This window comes from Anas platyrhynchos, chromosome 3 (genome assembly GCF_047663525.1).
Source record: "Anas platyrhynchos isolate ZD024472 breed Pekin duck chromosome 3, IASCAAS_PekinDuck_T2T, whole genome shotgun sequence".
Classification (NCBI taxonomy): domain Eukaryota; kingdom Metazoa; phylum Chordata; class Aves; order Anseriformes; family Anatidae; genus Anas; species Anas platyrhynchos.
In genome coordinates this window covers 63178382-63198814 of record NC_092589.1, presented here as the reverse complement: position 1 = coordinate 63198814, position 20433 = coordinate 63178382, and the positions used below count along the sequence as shown (strand labels likewise).

General features: G+C 37.6%; 2 protein-coding genes and 1 non-coding gene across 8 annotated transcripts in view; 1 reads left to right on the top strand and 2 right to left on the bottom strand.

Annotated features, from left to right (window-relative positions):
* Window positions 1-20433, top strand: part of AKAP7 (A-kinase anchoring protein 7) — an 87491-nt gene that overhangs the window by 15402 nt on the left and 51656 nt on the right. For all 5 annotated transcript variants that reach the window (XR_011808374.1, XR_011808375.1, XM_072036004.1 and 2 more), the window contains exon 6: window positions 11842-11954. Coding sequence is in view for 3 of the 5 variants with exons in the window: in XM_072036004.1 (XP_071892105.1) it covers window positions 11842-11954 (113 nt within the window). In the remaining 2 variants the exon portion in view is untranslated. The remainder of the gene's footprint in view (window positions 1-11841; window positions 11955-20433) is intronic.
* On the bottom strand, window positions 616-687 carry TRNAQ-UUG (transfer RNA glutamine (anticodon UUG)). The gene has a single exon. It is a non-coding gene; the product is annotated as a tRNA-Gln (tRNA).
* MSH5 (mutS homolog 5) lies at window positions 12600-20397 on the bottom strand. 2 transcript variants are annotated; one of them, XM_072036003.1, is made up of 3 exons: window positions 19934-20397; window positions 19480-19575; window positions 12600-18901 (listed from the first exon to the last, which is right to left on the bottom strand). In XM_072036003.1, exon 3 carries the CDS (start codon window positions 18843-18845, stop codon window positions 16410-16412), a length of 2436 nt encoding a protein of 811 aa, XP_071892104.1. In that variant the 5' UTR covers window positions 18846-18901; window positions 19480-19575; window positions 19934-20397; the 3' UTR covers window positions 12600-16409. The 2 variants fall into 2 exon arrangements, with proteins under 2 accessions (XP_071892104.1, XP_038032767.1); XM_038176839.2 differs by having other exon boundaries at window positions 12600-18846; window positions 19934-20391.

Genomic DNA, 20433 nt, shown 5'->3' with positions numbered 1-20433 from the left:
AGAAGACAATGGTAAAATGGCTGAAAGTGTTAAATGGATATGACTTACCATATTCTTTCCTAACACTTCTTTACTGGCTGACAGAACTGTAACTTCTCAATTGCTGCTGATTCCAGAATCTCTTTTGATGCTTTCTTGGAAGTGCTGGTATTATTTCATAACAGGTGGACTATATTTTGTGAAAGCAATTTCAGCTTTATGTTGATACTTAAGCCAGGAAAAAGTTTTCAGGTTTATAATCACTGGATATCAAAGATTATACAAGTTTCAAAAGCTTTCAAAAAGCTTTCAAAAGTCATGTTAAATTAGTGGAAAGACCAGTAGAAGGAAAATGGACACACTAAATGTTCTCAGTCTATGTCTTCATTAAGACTGAATTGCAAAGACTTTTAATATAAGTAACCTGGTTAAATAAAAAAATTGTTAATACACTTATATCACAGAATCATCTAGGTTGGAAGAAACCTCCAAGATCACCTAGTCCAATCTCTGACCTAACAGTGAGCAGCCCACCACTAAACCATATCACTAAGTTCTGCGTCTAAATGTCTTTTAAAGAAGACCTCCAGGGGTGGTGACTGAACCACTTCCCTGGGCAAAGGGAAACATCCCCATAGGTTCTGCTGAGGCTTGAACTCAGATCACTGGATTCAAAGTCCAGAGTGCTGCCCATTACACCACAGAACCAAATCTGTGGCCAAGAGTAATTTTGATCCTGTAGCTCACAAGACTGTAACCCCTGTTTGTCATTTACTACTTTGTAGCCAGGCAAGGATAAGCAATTTAATTGATAAGTGAAGGCACCCCACACAGAGTACTTTGCAGGAAAGGGCTTGTTACTTCAAGGTAGTGCAATTTAGAATAGTAAATAATACGAAACAAAAGAATTTCTGTGAACTTTTCAAAACTGATGAGGCAAATGGGAGTCATCAGGGTCCCCCCATCTCCCAAATGTATCACACATATAGTTCCTTTAGCATAATGATGCACTTACAGGGCTAATTACAGCACATGTACTTTGCAAGCAGTTTTTACAAAGCATTAGCAGACAGTCCTCTAGTGGCCAAAACTCCTACTATGGGTGGTGTATTTTGGAAAAGATGGAATTATAACAGTGTTGATCTGAATGTTTTTAAAATCCTGCAAAATTTAAATAATGTATACATTTTTTTCCATCACATCCACAAATTAGGAAAAAAGTAAAAATGCCATTGGAAATTAGGATCTTCTTGTGGTCAGTGGAGGATAGATGTATTATAAAAAAGGTATTTTTCAATTTTGCACTTCCAATAGTAACTAACTACGTATGATAAGAAGGGAAATGCATTGTAATCATCCTTCCTCTGCCTTTAGATGAGCCATTAGACGTGAATGAAATGAAATCAGATGCTATGGGCAGAGTTCAGGAGTTCAGGGAATTTTAGGCTGGCAGATTGTGATTGTATAAAATATTATACCTATTAATATGGAGAATCAGAGACCAAGGTAGAGACATAGTAGAAACTGAATGAGAAGTCTGTGTCTTGTTACACATAGAATTTTCCTGAGCTGGAAAAAAGGCAATCCTGGTTTGCAGGTTCTTCGTCTGTTATATTTCATGGTTGAGTTTTGTAGCACTTACACAATATAGTAAAACTACTTACTGTCAGAAAAGAACTTAATGAACTTTCCCTAACATTTACAGCAAACAGTAATTTTGTATTGACATTGTTGTAACAAAACAATAGGCTTGCATATGAGGCAAATCGCAAAGCGTCTAATAATGTAATGAACCCACTTTCCTTACTGTCCAACCTTTTCTGGTTGACTATACAGACACTAAGCATACAGCTACTAAAAAAAAAAAAAGTATGAGTTCACAATTGTGCTAAATAACTGCTTTCTGAAAAAAAAGACTAAATTCCTTGAGACACAGTGACATTTTACATGATCCTTCACAAGCAGCAAGAATCGTCTTGCCTTTAAAAAAATAAAAATAAAAATTGTGGAACTTTCAAAATATAGTAACACACCATATGGAGACTAGAGCTGAGGCATCCTTTTTTTTGGCTGTCAGGAAGAGTTTTTAGTACTTGCACAGAAAGTTGCAAGTACAGTAAATGAAATTATTATTTGTCTCCACTTAACGTTATGGTTTTGTAGATGGCATGAAAGGAAAATATTAATGGTTTTCTTTTAAATCTAAGGAACCAGAGATCTGATAGTACAAATTTCATGTACTTATGAAAGAATTTCTAGTGTATCATTTTTATAACACTTTGAAGATAAGTTGGTGGAGTTTTAAAAATTCTGGTAAGCTTTAATTCTCTTTCTACTTGGAAGCTCTTACTTTAGTGAATGTTCATTTGTTCATTCAGCTTCATGCTGCACATAGTATATGACTTTTTTGTATGAATTGTCTTATCACAGTGTGAGTGCTCTGCTTCTCTCTTTCTGAAGTGGAAACACCTTGGAAACACCTAACACAGCCTTTCTTATTGACTATGGAAAATCTGAATTTTCTTGTCATTTTTCTCCTGGACATGATTATACAGCTTATAGAGGGCTTTAAGAAGCATAAATCCACGTTTGATTCTGTGATATACCAGCTTCGATTTTTCTCCTCCTGTATTAGTTCCTCTTTTGTTGTTTTCTCTGTATGTTTTTCATGTCACTTTTCTTAGCTTGGCATTCTTTTGAACCATCATTTCTAGACATCACACTTTCTGCTTTAGACTCTAATCTTAGAACCATTGTCTCCCCCATCTCCCTTTGTTATTAAAAATCTCATTTCCTAACCTTCATACTGCAGTTTACAATTACTTAAATATTTTTTCTCTTTTTTAGCATTTTTATCTACTTGTGGCATGCATTTTGTTTGATCTGGATTGATTCTTAGGCTCACCTGTGTGAGCTGTTATGTACAAGTGATAAAATTGTGCTCTACTATCAAAAACTGTGCTCTGTTGTACTCTTGCATGTTTTTGAGTTCAGAATGTCCAGAACACGATGTCTTGAATTAAATTTGAGTATGTTCCGCGTATTTTCTGAGTTTGTGTTTAGCTGGAATTTTGTGATCTTGATGTTGTTTTTCAAGTCTTAGCGATGCTTTCAAGATCTGAAATATAAAGAGAAATCCTGACACAGCTTATTGACAGAATTTATAATAGGAATGTTTTTTCTTTGATGTTTTTCTACATTTTCTTGGCTTGAATTTCTTTTGTTTGAGCGTGGCCTATTTTTGGAATATGCTCTTTCCCTCTCCAATACAGGCAATGTATTCCAGTCATAGTTGTTGACCTTTGGCTCATATCATAGCCATTGAAAAGAGTGAATGGGTATTTTTTTTTTTATTATTTTAACTTCTGGGACTGATATTACCTTCTGCTGGTTTGGATATATTGGATGCTTCATCGAACAGGTTGCACAGGTCCAACAACGGAGTTTTTTAATGCTTATGTTGTCAGCAAAATGAGTCCAATAAAAATGATCGCATATTTCATCTACAGTTGTTTTCCTTGTATATTAGAGATTATATTTTGGTGCACTGCTCTGCTTGTATACCATGTAGTACTTTCTGGACTGTACTTAAAATAATAAATACATTCTAATGTAAGGAAGCACATCAGCAAAAATGTACCACTTAGTTCTGTCAAAAATATGCCTAGCATTCCTGCTTTGTGGTTGTATCCTGAGTACATGATTTTATGGGCACAGCTGCCAGAGACAATATCAGAAACTCTTTGCTGCTGGGCTGCTGCTACCAGGATCTGTATGATTAGTGCTGCTCACAGCCTACTGCTGTGATGCTATATATGTTTGACATAAACTAATTGTTGAAAATTTATTCTCTCTTCTAGTACAGCTTGTCTGAGATACAACTGGTGTCCCTGGAAAACTGGAGTTTTAAAACTGAAGCTTACAGAAATTAAAAAATATACAATATTGCTTGTAGGTTATTAATCATTTTGTTGTCTGTGGAGCAGTAAAGAGAGATCGCTCCTGTAGTTGGTTTGATTTTTGGCAAGAACTAATTTTAGTTTATTACAGAATCACTGTTCTGCAACTTCAAAGTTATATATAGCTTCTCTTGTACTCTAAAGTGAATTCTGACTTAACCTGTTACTTTGTCTTCTGTGAAGATGTTGAAAGAAAAATATTGGTACAAGAGAAAATGTATTAAGTTCAAATCAGCTTTCTGTAAGATACCACTTAGTTCTATAACTTACATGGAAATTTACCACATCCAGACATTATCAGTATTAAAATATTATAATGGTAAGTGCATGTCTGGTAGTACCAATGTAAATGCAAGTTTGCCAGAGACAAAAATTAAGGAAAAACAGGGTTAATATGGATCTTCTGTTGTGATTTGCTATTTATTCCTTAGCAATCCATTAACAGCATCCTGTAATTATCTACCAGAAATAATACAATTAGTTCTAAAGTGTTAAGTCAGAAGTTTGAGAAGTATTATAATCAATTTTTGTCCAAGACTTCATTGAAATCCTGAGCTAAAAGCTATGCACACAGTGATTTAATAAATAATTTCTTGTGCTTTTCTGTACTATGGAATATTTGAAATACTAAGTGAATTTGAGAAATATAACAAATTCTTCAGCTTAAATTTTCATTTTTATAATTACATTAAAAATGCTCTTTTGAAGCTGATAAAGTGAGTAGGTGAATCCCGTTTCCTTTTTTTAACCATAGGCTTTGCAGTGTTGGTTGTGTGAATGAACGATGGAGTTTATGCTCTGACCATTAGAGGGAGCCTGCATTCCACGAACAAGTTACTCTTTCTGTTTATGTGGATAACCATTTCGTTTGCTTTTGAGCCCTTTTTTTTTAGTAAATATTGATTTTTTGGATTAAATATTTTAATTAGAATTACAGAAGGAAGACTAGTAGTCACTTCCTCTAACTGTTTTCTAAAAATGACATTTACTCTAATGTCTCTAAACTGGTTTTCTTAACAGTTGCTACTAGACGGAGAAATGGAGAGCAAGTCACACTGCCTATCAGTTGCTCTAAATACATTACAGCTTTATGCAAGCATAAGTTGGCATTGCCACCGTACCAAAGCAGCCTTTATCCCTGTTGTGCTGGGGATTTCTGCCACCACACAGTGAATTCAGATGTGGTTAAATTAACCATTTGTCCTTTGCCAGGTAACTTTAACCTATTCAGTTCCCCACTGCAGTTTACTGAAGAGGTGCATGACTGTCAGCACAAAGAGAGAAGCAGCCTGTTTTGGCAAGGATGAGGGTTTATGCACTTCTTTAAAGATTATGTAACCAAAATATTTAGCATCTGTTTTAGGGCGAGAGCCTAGAGAAATAGTTTAATTCAGTTAATTTGGTTCACTTCAGTTCCAGATGGCTGAAGCTAAGATAAATGAATTTTGCTTCTTAAGTCATGTCATATGATGTAAAAATGAAGAAATTTATTTATGTACTAGGGAGATTGAAATATCTTTAGTTTGTTATGGTTTCTTATCTTTGCACCTTAACCTCATGATGACTTTTATTGTCACTGTAACTGTAAAATACATGAAACAAACTAGCCATGTGCATTGCTCTGAATCTACACATTAATTTCTCCTTTTTCATTTATTGTGAAGTGGTTTTGATTGTTAACATCCCTCTGATGTTGTCTGAACACAGACAATTATCTGGTAAAGGCTGCTGAGCACTGCTCGATAGTTTAATGAACTGGATGTGCTGTTCACTGTGTTCATTACCTTCATTCCTCTAAAATACCTTTTAGTGGTCTCCACGCTGGTTCTTTAATGCTGAAAATGTTGAGTCCCACGGTCCTTTGAGAACAAAGACAGCAAATGCTTTTGGGTTTTCATTCACATCATTTTATGTAGAGCACTACCAAACACAGAGCAACAATCACTGTGATAAACACCTTATTAAAATGAAGCAATACAGTATGTTTTTGTGATTTAAAAGAAGGTGAGTTCACCTACTTTTGTGATGGTGACAAACATTTAGGAAGTACTGAGACGACTTAAAGCCCCTGGGAGAACTGAGTTTTATCAAGAAATCCGATCCAAGTTTCTATTTTAGTCTATCACGTTCAGCCTCCTTACTATATTAGTCTTGTAAGGCCTACCTTACGTATTGGCATCTGTGCACGAAGTGGGGATTGCTTGGTCCAGGTGCTCCTTGGATTGTGCCTTATGAATGAGCATGTTTTAATCTATGCTTCTGTGTAACAATGGGGTGAAAGAGAACAACCCACACATATTGATCATATGTGGTTGAAAGAACCATGTAGCTTGCTGGTACGCGATAGTGGTACGGTATGTATGGTGACAACTCACTATAGAAAAGCCTAAACAATACATAACCAAGTAACCATGAAAAAACACTGGGAATCATCTTGACTGTGGTTTGCCTGCTGGCACAGTGCAAAGCTGAATGAAAATTTGAGGAGAAACTCTAGGGATGATGGGGAGTAAAAATAGCCACTTTTCATACAGAGAAACAAGGTCTTTCTTTTTCTTACACCGTGGAGACAAAAGCACATCAGGTAGTTACTGACCCTGGTTTAACCACCGTATTTTTCCACCAGAGATTGACTATTGCTGAGCTGTTCAAGAGTCAATAGCTCTTGTCTGACAATAGCTAGGGTCACTCGTCAGTCTAACGCAATCCTTCCTGACCCTGTTAAGGGTCTTAGCAGTAAGGCAGTTGAGAGTGTGGTGCTTGGTGCAGTGTTTGACTATATATTCCAAGGATAACGTGATTTCTGAAGTAATTTATTTTATCACTTGGTACTTACTTCTCTTGATTTATAGATGAGGTTGTGATAAATCTTACCATCTGAATTGGTTGGTTTAAATTTCTTCGTTGGCTTACATATTGGGCCTTGTGAGGCTTTGTACTTTGTTATGCTCAGTACTATTACAGAAAGCAAGGATAACTAAAAAGCTTCTTTATAAAAAAAAAAAAAATTCTGCCAATTGGTAACCAACACTCTTAAAATACTCTTAAATGCAAACAAACAACCGAAGAACTTAACAATTTTAACATGACTTGACATGCTGAAGTTATGATCATAAGTTAGCTATGCTTAGCTTCCTCTCTGTCTTCAGCTTTGAGTGTATAGTCAGAAATCTTTCAGTAAAGAGACAAAATGCTGTTGCTAAATTCTAATTTTTGCCCATACCTCAATTAAAATATTTAACAGACTGGAAAAAAATGTGTGTACATAGTAGTTTTTCATATTTAATGAAATCTTGGAAAATAAAGCTACTTGGTACTTACTTATGGAACATTGCTCAATATGCAGCTCTTCTATGAATCATTCTGTATTGATCTAGCTGTTTAAATTTTGGGCCTTTCCAAAGGCTGTTCTGAGCAAGCTTCATTCTGTAATATATCACATTTCAAGTCTAATTATGGGAAAACAGTTGTCTAATGGATTCAGCCACATCCAATGTAAGAGATGCAGATGACATTCAGTAATTTTGACATTATAAAAATAACGTACAAAATGGTGTTGCAGAGTACTTCAAATTGCATGAAAGATGCTCTGAAAGCTGTCCAAAAATTTGTTCCAGGAAGTCATTGAGAATGTAAAAATAGCCTTAATTTTTCAACGGTGTACTTTGAAGCTGCAAACATCGGTCAGCCTGAAACTAATAAGGGAAAACACAGATTCTGTTTTGTTTTCCAGTCCAGCTAGCAACGTTAAAATCTGGTGTAAGGAAGGCTGATCCTTATCTGTTAAGACCAGTCTATCATTCTTATAACTGGCCTCTCTCATTTACTCCAGTTTGGGCAATCTACATCACAGAGTTTAACCTTCATATAGTTGCTCAGTTTTCAAATTGACTTTCATGCTGTCCCATAAACCTTTTCTTGCCCACAATATCCATGCTTCCTTCCCCTGTTCTTTTAAAACCCTCCTTGTCACCACCTCTTTAAAGGACTGCATGGATATTAATAGCATTGCATCATCTTTTACCCTTCCTCTAGTCTCAGGATAACATTTCCCTTTGTTTCTTCCCTGAGTCACCACCACCATCCCACCCATCCCTTCACATTTCTTTCTATTTTCATTATCTTTGAGGAGGGGAATAGTGGTAGTTACTGGTTTATTTATCACAAAGCGAAGATACCCAGGCCGTGTGGTTGTGGTTCAGCAACATGAAGTGTAGGTGCCCTGCTGTCCAACTGTAACACATGTTGTATACCATAGGATTGTTCTACCCTGTTGAAATTGCTGTGCTTAAAATCCCATGATCAGGAGTGTGGGGACAAACCACTGGTCTGACACTGAGCTCTTTCTTAAAGGATTTAGGGGGAGACCCCTAGATGTGGATCTTCACCACTAGAAATCTCAATTGCAGAGGTGAGAGATAAAGCATGCTGGCCATAAGACATGCTGGCAGAAAGAATTGAGCTTTTTAGGAGGAAACAAACTACAATTCATTAGATCAAGAGTATCAGAGGGTAGCATGAACTTTTTTTTTTATAAGACTAATACTTTGCTGGAACATCAAAGTCAATGAGTCCCCAAATGATGCTGTTAAGGGAACGAAAGAAAGGGACCAGAAAATGGGTTTGTTACACATCATTTCAGTTTTAAATAAATGTAACGCTTTATTCAGCATTTACTCAGCAACCAACATCAGAAAGTAAGCAGGCCATCTGAAGCATAGAAATACATGCACAGCATTACTAAATGATTTGATTTGAACTTCTGTATCTCAATTTGAAGAAGCAGCAAACATTTATTTATAGTCTTTTCTTTTGATACGTTAATCTGTTGTTCAACAGCATTTGTGTGCGCAGCTCTACAATACTTCAGTGGGGATTTAGTGCAAATTTAGAAATGTTTCTTGCAGACACAAAATAAACAAGTAGGTAAGCTGTATTTACGTATAGACATGTACCTATAGGTACAGATATACAGTAGGTTTAGATATATAGATCTAGATATCTGTGGATCCACAGATCTACAGATGCTTGTGTTTTGTAAGTTATACCTGCATATACATATATATGTAGATATGGAGAGAGAGGGAGGGAGGGAGGGAAGAAAGAAAGGGGAAGGAAGGAAATGGGCACAAACTGAAACATGGGAGGCTTGGGCTGAACATCAGGAAACACTTCTTTACTGAGCACTGGCATGGGTTGCCCAGAGAGGCTGTGGAGTTTCCCTCCTAGGAGATCTTCAAAAGCTGCCTGGATGTGGTCCTGGGCACTTTGCTCAGGTGATTTGGACCAGATGGCCTCCAGAGGTCCCTTCCCACCTCAACCATTCTGTGTTTCTATATTATAAGCATATGTGTATATATATGCATACATATGCTCTTTTATGTAACCCTATATTGTAAATAGAGGAATAAAACCAGAGGAAAGCATAATGACATCCATTATAACACAACAGGTTTGTTTCATTTGTGTAAATGAAGTCTAGGTCAGTTTTGAGCCTCGTCTCTTGGGCTGCATCACACCTCCACCTTCTTCTGTGTTACATGCAATGTATACATTTATCCTGCAGAGAGAGAAATCTTGCAGCTGAATTTGAAACCATGCACTTAAAAAATAAATGTTGGTGCTCTTCTTCATCTCTGTTTTCTCAATGTTTATCACAAAACTTGTAATAAAAAAAGTTTGTTTACTCCATTGACTCCTAGAGTGTTGTATATTACTGGGTAGTATAGTAATAACTGCAAGAAATAAATGTAGATGATAAATGAGTGGAAAATAAAAACAAAAGACTGAAACCAAGTCTAAGTGCACTGACTAGCTCGGAGGCAAGTGACTATAGCATATGTTGTTACTTGTGCTTTGAACAGTGTATTGTGGATTTGCCTGAATTTATGTAGCTATGGAAGAAGGTGGTTTCAGTGCTGACAATTCGCATTGTCCTACAACCAAATTCTCTTCTGTCCAGCTGTTCAGTTTCCCAGCAGAGAAAACTAGCTAGAAATACTAGCTTCAAGGAAGGACTGAAAGAGCTTCATGAGTTCTCTGTAACTTTTTGTCTCTTTTCAACTGAAGTGTATCAGCTTTACTGTTTTAAGACTTCTGTTGTTTGGCAGGAGAGAGAGGCAAAATGATTTTGATGCATTATATATTCTGCTCTACTGGTAAAAGGCAAACTTTTATCTTCTAGTAGGTCACTTTCAGTGTTTGTGATGGTAGTGTGACCCTGTTACCATTGTCTAGATGCTTCGTGGTTTTTAATCCTAATGACTTTTCAGCTTCCTGAGAGGTAGAAAAAAAAGGGTATACTTTTTTTTTTTATTTCTTTTCAAATTGCATCGGCATCTTTTAAGTGGAGAATGAAACTTGAAAGAGAATCTTCAAGTGAGCTTCTCTAGGAAGTGCTGTTTGGGTCTTTGATTTCCTTGGCATCTTTCAAAATCCCAGCCTCAGCTGCATAGACTGTGGAGCCTAGGTTTATAAATCATATGCAGCAGAGAACAAGAAGTGAATTTTGATCTCCAGGCCTAAGGAGAACACTCTGAGATTCTTTTAGAAGTTTTCTTTTGTGAAGTAATGCACAAGCCTGTAAAATCTTTCTTATGTGTGATTTCCAACTACCTCACAAGTACCTCACAAGCAATTAAAAACAAGGTATGAGTAGGAACTCTGGAACGACGTGTTATATGAGCGTGAGCTGGCAGACTTAGGCTAACCAGCTTTATATGCCTGAATTCCTCTTCCTTGGGCCATCCCTATTTTTTTCACCCATCTTTGCTGTTCACTTCCCAGTGTAATGCATTTCCTTCCAGGCGAGAGAATAATGCACTGGTTCTTTCTGTTACAGCTGAAATATCCAGCCAAAAAGTAATATACTTTAATGCAAACACATCATTATAGCGAGGGTTGATTAAATTCATGTGATAGGATTGATTTTTTTCCCTATTCTGAATTTAGCTCAAGGACAGTGTGAGTCAACTAGACTTAGAGCCAGAGAAACAGTGTAAGTTGTATTTGCAAAGAAGGAAAAAAAAATGCAATTTTTCTGTTTGTCTGTAGCAGAGATAGTCTACTTACCATTATTATTTTTGCCACAGGTTTTGTTAAATTTTATCAAAAACATTTATTTTCAAAATTACAACAGATAATTTTCGTGTAAAGTATTTCAGTTAAAAAATGAATCATAGTTCAAAAATGACACTTAAATTTACTTCCAAGAAATGAAATATTATATAGGGTAAATAAGCTGCAAAATAGTAAGCTAGGTCTATGTAGTAGAGTTGCTTAGGCCTTTGCTGAAGATAGGTAAAAGTGTACTTTAAAAATAGGAAGTGAGCTTCAAAGGCAAGTGAAGCTTAAGAAAAGCATAGGAAAAATCATCCAACTTCAGTATACTTGATGTGACCTCAAACTCTGCCATGTAAATGGCAGCTCAGCACCAGATTTTAAAGCTTCCAATTTCAGATTTCCTTTCGTCTTAGTTGGAGATTACCCAAATACAGAGTAGAGCTTGCCACAGAACAGGGTTTTTGAAAAGGGAAATTTCCATTATATACTCAGTTTTCCTGAAGTTTGCAAATTTTTTTCAGTGAGAGTAACTCCAGAACCATTTTATTGTGAATTTCCTAATTTGATAGCAAAAGCAGACAGCATGAACAGCTTTTTTAATTGCCATTATTTTAATAAAGCCAAACTTGTGACCCATATTAACTGCAGATGCAAAAATATTTTCATATGGAATAATACGCACCTTTGAAGCTAACTAGAAATCTCTCTGCCTGATAGTACTCTTGGTTGTTTTTTGGTTTTGCTTTTAATGTGGTGTGGCCGTGACTCATGCTACAGTTGCACATTTTAAGCATTCTGTCATCTAGTATCTGAGTTCCTCTATATTTTCTTCTCCCTTCAGAGACTATGAAGAAGATATTTCAAGAAAAAGGCATCTTGGCAGGAGAAGGAAGAGCTTTTAAACCCCATCTGACTTTCATGAAGTTGTCAAAATCAACGCAGCTACGTAAGGAGGTGAGCTCACATTTCACATAGCTCAGCAGCAATCTAAAGTTTAATTCGGAGACAAACACTGGAGTTGCTTATGCTGTAGCATCATAGTTATTATATCTTTGTAATCAGCTGAAGAGGTAAGACTTTAAAATATTGATATTTTAGAAAAAAAAAACATTAGCACATCTACTGTGTAATCAGTAGTCCTGTACTGTACTGCAGGTTAATAAACTTGACATTCTCAATACAGTAAAGTCATGGTCTCTTTTGTTCTGTAAAACTACGCAAAGCCAAAGGATGTAAGTACTTGCTCAAAATTACAGAATTAGTATTAGGGTATAGATGATATATTTATAAATGCTATCACACTGTATGCAGTTTGTTTGAATAGTGTTGTTTTGTTACTGTATGAGAGAAAGTAAGCAAACGAACAGTAGAATTTGTATTTATATGATGCATAATATGCAGACTGTCACTTCTCTCGATTGAGTATGCTTTGGTGAATTCCAGGGTAGTGATGAAACACAGCATTCATATTCTTTCTTGCAGGTATATATTTCTTGAGCATTTATTAGCTTTTTTGACAAGAAAAAGACAAATACAAACAAGTTACAGTAACTTTAATGAGAAGTACATAGACTCAATACTAGTATATCTAGGGTTTTATTTCACACTAGTTTATCAGTAATATAGTATTGACCATAAGGTATATCTCCATAAAATTTCTTTGCTGACATTGCATAGAATGTTTTATGTGACCCTTCGATATTGACCAGGAAAATAATTTTCAAAATAAATATTTTTTTAAAAATAAGAACTAAAGTACATAGTATAAATATTTTAAGTTGAGTTAGCAACCATTAAAGATAAATACTTTAAAATTTTCATTATAATAAAAGAACTCTAAAATTTAAAGATGTAAATTTTAATTAAGTAGTATTGTGAAATCATTTGGAAGAATGGAATGAGTTCTGAGATACATCAAGAAACTTCAAGGACATAACACATATCTGCTCTGAAACAGAAATAAGGACTTGTCCACAGGTTGTAGGTGGTATGTTATAGCTCTCAAAATTGTAAGTTCAAATAAGCTTTTGCTTGTATTAACAATTGCTTTTACAAGTACAGCTCTTCTAGAATATTAATTTAACTGTTTTTTTAAAACCTCTCAGATAACTAGGGTGCTTTTTTTTCCCATTTTTTTTTAATAGCTGTTTTTTATTATTTTAATGTTTATCTACCTTTCATGAGCTATTGCTCAGGATAGATATTTTCTGTGTTCTGATATTCATGGGTACTGACAGAACCAGGTCAGTGTCATTCCAAATCATCTTCTTTAGTCCTCCACAATACTGGATAATGCATATAGTATTCTAAAGATACACTGGAAAGATATTATATATTAAAAAATCTGTAAATTATTTTAACAGGAGTTTTTCTCTGTCAATCCACTGTCTGTCATAAGCATCGTAACCATTGTTTCTAGTTGCATTGTGTCTATGCATTCAGTAAGACAGTTTCATGGATTTACTGAAACAAACATGAAGCACAAAAGGAATAACTATTTTGTAGAACATTTTAACGAAACATTTAGTTGCATTCTCAGATCATTCAACAGTATGAAAAAGAAGAAATGGGGATGGAAAAACAAGAAATGGTGGATGAAGTTTGAATGAAAACACATGTAAAAGAGCAAATAGAATGAGGTAGTTGACTGTAGTTCACAGCTACAGCTTCATAACTGTTTTAATATTTTTAAAATGTGTGTTTTCTAATTTGAAGCAATACCTTAAGACACCCTCCTAATAATGACATCTGAGTTCCACCAACGTTTCCTTTTAGAAAAAAAATTAAAACTTTTTCAATGCTTAATATAGATAAACACATTTAGAGATGCATATGTTCTGAAAAAGATGTTAACTTTCTGTAGTTGATACTGGTATTTAGAAAGAAAAGAGTGTGAGAATTCAGAATTAATAAAAGAAAACAGCTTTCTACTTTGAAGGCATGGCAATAAGCTAAAAATAGAAAAATGATAAATGGAAAAAAAAATCCTTGGAAATATAAATTAATAAAGGGTAAAAATTTCAGATAATGTGGGTGAGGAAAAGGGCTATCTGAGTACTCTTAGCTTTTCAGGTTAAAGAGCCATCTTAACTGCTCAGAAGTGGGAGCAACTCACAACTCAATTTGACAGTTCCAAAATCTCATGTGCCACGGAAAACTTCCCCACTTGCCACTGAAAATTAAGAAGGCACAGTGTGCCTATGGGTGTCCTTGTGGAAGGAGATAAAGGGAGATAATTTACTTGCATGTGCTTAGCTGTTTCCACACTTGACTGGATGATAAGAATCTTGGATTGGTTCATTATCTTCTGCACAAAGAACCTAATGAAACAGTGAAAGAAGCAATTGGAGTTTTCCACTTAAAGAAAACATTCCTATTCCTGCTTCCCTTATGAGCCTGCTATGTTGCTGGAGGTCAGTCACAACCCCTCTGTTTTTCACTCACCCAGACTGCTGTTTATTTCAGGGAATGGTGTGAGGCACATTTGATACATGCTGTATGACATTCTGAGATCCTTTGATGCATAGTGCTGCCAGAACTGCAGATATGGTGAAGTGGATTTTGTAAGTGGATGACTGACAGCTAAACTGCTCAGGTGGCATCTACTTGGTTAATAAGCAGTGTATCCTTAGCCTAGGCAGAGGCTGACAAGGAGGTATTCAAAAAATATCTTGTATGAATATTTAATATATTTAATATATAGTACATATTTAGAGTGCTGCATGTATAATTAGCCAAATATATCAGTGAGAAAAATCCTTTTGTATTTAAAACACTTGTAAGAGTTGTGCATGGCCTGTACACTGCTACCGTTCAACTTCAACAGTAATATTGCCAATATGTTAGATAGTATCTTGCAGACGGTATTATTATGATTGCACCAAAAATAGCAGGAAATGCATGATTCAGTCATTTATTTGTGTATTTTTAATGTGAATTATGTTAAACCTTCGTCACTATCCTAGTTTCATTAGAGATAACAAAAGCTACTTATTTTGTAATACTAAAGCACATCATAAAGGAAGAAATTCTGCACTGAATCAAAACCAAAGCAGTGTTTCTGAATTCACAACTTTTGGTAGACACATTCATCTTTTTGCTATCTTCAGTGAAACATACCAAGCAAATAAGATGTTTAATACTGATAGTGTGAAGATAATTATTTTTTCCTCATGTATTTTTTCTCTCACTGTATGTGACATTAATATTTTTGGTTCTTGAAATCGGATACAAGTGAAGAGAGATGTAATATATCTGCTGATGTCTTTTATGGGCCATATTGTGAGCAGTTATAGCAAGTTTTGGCAGTCGGTTAGAAATCTAATGTCTCTTCTGTCTTACTCTTAGATAAGGAATCTCAGGCACTTATCCCATTGCAGGGAAGGTTATTACTTCTGTGGTACTTAGATATCGTGTCTGCTGCTTCATGAATTTGTTCCTGAATATTTTTGGCATACTAATTCATCAAACGCTGTGTTCAGTAAAGATCATTTGCACTGACAGAAGTGAAGGGGAATGCTATGGCTCTGGTATTATTCCCTTAACCATAACTTTTACTCAGTACTTTAAAATAGACTATAAAATGCCAGTTTCTGTCTTACGTCCTTAGTATAGTTTTCCATTTCCTAGACTTGTAATTTTGTTTTTATTTATACTCATACAGTATAGACAGTAGTCTTACAATAGTCCTACAAGTCCTATAGATAGTAATATAGGACCTGAAGAGAAGAGAGTTATTCTCAGTAAAACCAAAGTGCTTCCCCTGTAATCAGTCCCTGCTGATTCTGACTTCCAGTATTCTTTTTATAGCAACTCTTGGGATCTCTGGCATTTTAGACAGAAATGCTGTTTTAAGAAAAGTGTAAGAAAGAGCCACAGAGCTCATTAAATTCCTCTCTATATTTCCATTCATCAGCCTTTACTTCAGAGGTTTGTATTGTGCCAACTGTTACTTGCTGATCTGGGAGTCTGAGGCACTTATTTGTAATCTTTTGATGCTGATCTTAAAATAGCTGAAACAATCCCTTTGACACAAACACAAAACAATAAACACTTTGCTTATACAGTCTTTTGAGACCAGCAGAAATATTTTGTGATTTTTCTACAGTATTTTTTTCAGTCTGGGGATCTAACAACAGGGGCTCAAAAAGCACAGACTGTATAATCCAACAGGTGGAAGAGGTTCTTGAATTCTCTTTGTTCAGCCTTCTTGTTTTCATATCATACACCATATTGCAGAGATGTTTAACTACAATACTTTTTTTAAACAATAAGAAAGGACGTACACTACAGACAGTTTTTTACAAGTGAAATGTAGTGTAAGCTGTTAGTCATCATTGCTTAAATTACTCAACTGTCCTGCTAAACATGGTGGATACCATGTAATTCATGCTTCTACACGTAGCTGTGTTACAGAATTGAGGCTGCAGAAGGCAGCACCTCTTTACGCATGAACTCTTCTAAGTCCAGATTGGGATCATCAAGGTCTAGGCAAAGAAACTTTTCCACAACAGACTTGCATTTTTCCATCTGGTCTCCTTTTGAAGGGTGATCGATACGTTTGATAGCTTTTCCATTGCGAATCAGTTCCGATACTTCCACTCCTCTTTCAATAATTTTGGCTGGCATTCCAGCTAACGCAGCGATGTTGGCAGCATGACTGACAGTGGACACGCCTTGTTTGATCTGATAGAAAAATACCAACTCATCTCCATCTTGGTGGGTCTCCATGGTCAGGTACTCCAGCAGAGGTGAGGCAGGCAGGAGTTCTAGCTGCATCAAGCTGTGAAAATTCGTGGAGACAAAGACCTGCGGACAGCGGGTTCCTTGATTGATCCAGTACCTCAGTACGGCAGCCAGAAGGGACAGCCCATCCAGTGTGTTGGTCCCTTTACCAAACTCATCAATAAGCACCAAGGACCTCTCTGTAGCATTGTTTACTGCCTTGGCAACCTGGTTAAGATCAATCATGAAAGTGGAGAGCCCTACAGAAACAGATTCCCTGCTGTGGATTCTTGTGTAAATCCCATCAATTGCTCCAATCTCTGCCTCGGCTGCAGGGACGTAACTGCCAATCAGAGCCATAAATACTATAAGACCTACTTGCTTTAAGTAGACGCTCTTTCCAGATGAGTTGGGCCCTGTGATGATCTTTATTCGCCTGGCAGCCTCACCGCTGTTCACAGGATTGGCCACAAAAGTCTTTGCGCATAGTTCCATGAGCGGGTGTCTCCCTTCCTTGATGTGGAAGCCGTGGCGGTGAGTAAAGCGCGGCCGGCAGTAGGAGTTCTCCCGAGCCATCACTGCCAAAGCCAGCAGCACGTCAAGGTGTGCAGTGTACTCGATCACGCTGCTAAGCACGTCAGACTTCTCCAAGATCTTTGTCTGCAGCTGGTGCATAATTAGTGTTTCCTGGTCTCTTATCTCACAGTGCAAGTCACCCAGCAGGCTGTCTAGCTCCTTAGTCCTCGCACTTCTGTAGTGCAGTTTATCCTCTGACAAAAACATGAAGTCCAAGCCTTCAATTTCAAAGTCACTCTTCTCCACCATAGTTGGTAGCCGTGGAATGGAGAGAAGGAACCCAATCAGAGGAATGTAGATCACACAGCAGGAAGGAATATGGTCGTCCAAGGTTTCCAGTTCTTTCCGTGCCACTTCTGTAAGAAAGTCTGACAGTCCCATGAGCCTTCGTTTCTTTTCATCAATGGTGGGATCCACATTAGGTCTAACAGTGAAGCGGTTCTCTGAGATGCTGCCTTCAAAGTCCACCACTTTGCTGATGAGACTGGCGATGTAGTGCAGGTCATCAGTGAAGACACGTGAAATAGTCTGAAAGAGTTCGATGTTACTGGGCAGAGAACGGCACGTGTCTCTAAGGCACACTGCACTATACAGTGTCTTATAGAGAGCTTGCCAGTCACTAACTTTTGTATGGGAAAGAGTCATTCTTTTTAGAATAAGAGGCACATTTTTTATATTCCTGAGACAGTCCTGAAGGGTGAGGACTGTTTCATGGTTCTGAGCCAGCAGGAAGAAGTGGATAACATCCAGCCGTTTGTTTAGCTCTGTCAAGTTCCGAGTAGGTCGTGTAAGCCACAGCTTCAGTAGTTTTTCTCCCCATTTGCACCTGCAGCGGTTTAAAATCCCATATAAACTGAATCCTTCTTTTAATCCACTAGACAGCTTGTACACAGAAGGATGGATATCACTTTTAAATATCTGTAGGACACAGTAAGCGTCTTGGTCCATATTCACAGTATCTGACAGCACAAACTTTTTAAAGGCCAAAATAGGAACCACAACACTGCTTTCTTCTAGCTCAATTCCAACCCTTCTCCTGTCTAGGAACTTAAGGAGCCCTCCTAGAGCTCGTATTACAAGTGGGCTCTCAAAAGGGATGACCGAGGACAAGTAGAGAATTTTCTCTGTTGCAGTCATATGGGATGGGATGAATGGAAATTGCCTAGATAGGATTCGTTGTTTGCCGACTTCTAGGCCAAAGTCTGTGTTAGGAAACAAGACAATTTCTGGTTTTCCCACATCTTTATCACTATCACTAGCTGTTAGGTCAGCCAGGAATTTGGCAATATTCTGGTCCTGTTTTGCGCTTGTCACTATGCATTGAGGATGAACTTCCTCAACTACTTTTTGCAGTAGGTCAAGGTCTTCATTATCAGGTGTGTCAGGCATGAAGTAAACTGAGCAGTCTTCTGTATCATAGTAAGTAACTGCAAACTGCCCTGCATACCACAGAACAGACATATGTGTCTCAGAACACTCCTGGTCCTCTTGTTCGGGCACAAGCAGTGACGGCAAGGGACAGCTTGTGGTTGATGTCGAACTCATTCTGTTGGTGAAGAAAATTTTTATTCACGTCTCATCCTAGCAGTCCTGGGAACTAACTGTAATTGACAACAGCAAGTTAACACTTACTCTCCCAACCATGGAGAAAGTAACATGCTACCAGCAATTAAAGACAGAAGTTAACAGTTCCAGTGAAAAGATGCAGCCAATATCTACAGATGCATCTTGATTCTAAGCAAGCTGTAACTTGTAACTAAGTTTATATTTTTTCTTAGTATCTTTTAGTACTATCACACCCTTGAAACTCCTCATAATGCTGTTTGAACCCTTCTGCTACTGACTTGGTGTTACAAGCCAATAGATGGAGAAACTCCAAACCACCTTTAGGTACGGAGCTTGAAAGCTCATAGTAAATCCTGTCTATCTTCAGGTTGTATAGATTGTAATTAATCTAATCTCATATCTAATATGTAATCCCAGCAGGTATCTAATAGCCTGCTGTATAACCCGTTTCCATAATAAGCTATAGAAATAACTGTAGAAGGTAAAAACTTGCTGTCAGCCATGTGCTGATGGTTAAGGTACTGAAGAAACTCACATGCGAGATGCCAACAGATCTGGGATTGTTTAGCCTGGAGAGGGCTCAAGGAGGGCTCTTACCACAGCGTATAAATACCTGATGGGGGGAGTGCAGAAGACAGAGCCAGATCCTCCTCAGTGATACTCACTGACAGGCAGGAGGCAGTAGACACAAAAAGTACAGGAAGTGCCACTAAAACATGAAAAAAACAAACAAGCAATCTTTCACTGTGAGGGTGATCAAACACTGGAACAGGTTGTCAGAGAGGTTGTGGGGTGTACAGCTTTGGAGATACTCAGTCCCTGACTGGACATGGCCCAGCTGCTGTAGGTGATCTTGCTTCGAGCTGGGAGTGGACTGGGGGATTTCCACAGGTCCTGCCCAGCCTCAGCAACTCTGATTTGTATCCAGTATTTCAGAGATGCAGCTTTACTATATGTGTGCCCAAATACCCATCCATACAGTAAAGTACGCTCACCAGTTTGCCCCTACAGAGGACAAAGTCACAGTTGGCTCCCTGCCTCCAGCCCTTTCCCTGCCCAGTACTCACCCTCCTCACTCACAGGCAGGCAGCTCCTCTTAGCTGCTGCTACTTCATGAAGTCCAAAACTCTGATCTCACCCCCTTTTCTCCCCTTCCTTCTCCAGACTGGAGCTTGGCTCCTGATCCTATCAGGAGGGAGATGCGCGCTGGGCCGAGCCCTCTCCCCACGGCCTGCCTCTGCCAGTGACTGCCACAGAGGCAGCCTGGCCTTCTGCAGGCCCATTTGCACAGGCCCATCCCTCCACAGGCATCCTCCTCCTCCTCCTCCAGCACCCAAGTAGAGCATCTCTCTGTAAGCAGCATCTACAGCTTTCCCAGATAGAAATAACTCCTCTCTTTCTTCCCTACTGCTGCAGACACTTTCAAATAAATGAACTCTCCCATGCACCTGTGTTGTTTAATCCTTTCTTTCACCATCTGTATCTCATTGCAACCATTGCAAGCAGTGCTCCATAAATTGCTCCAAACTCAGTTTTCCCTTGGCTGCTTTTCCAAATACCTTTCTGT

Coding starts and splice junctions, on each gene's coding strand:
- MSH5 (XM_072036003.1), bottom strand. CDS start 18,845: ATGAGTTCGACATCAACCACAAGCTGTCCCTTGCCGTCACTGCTTGTG.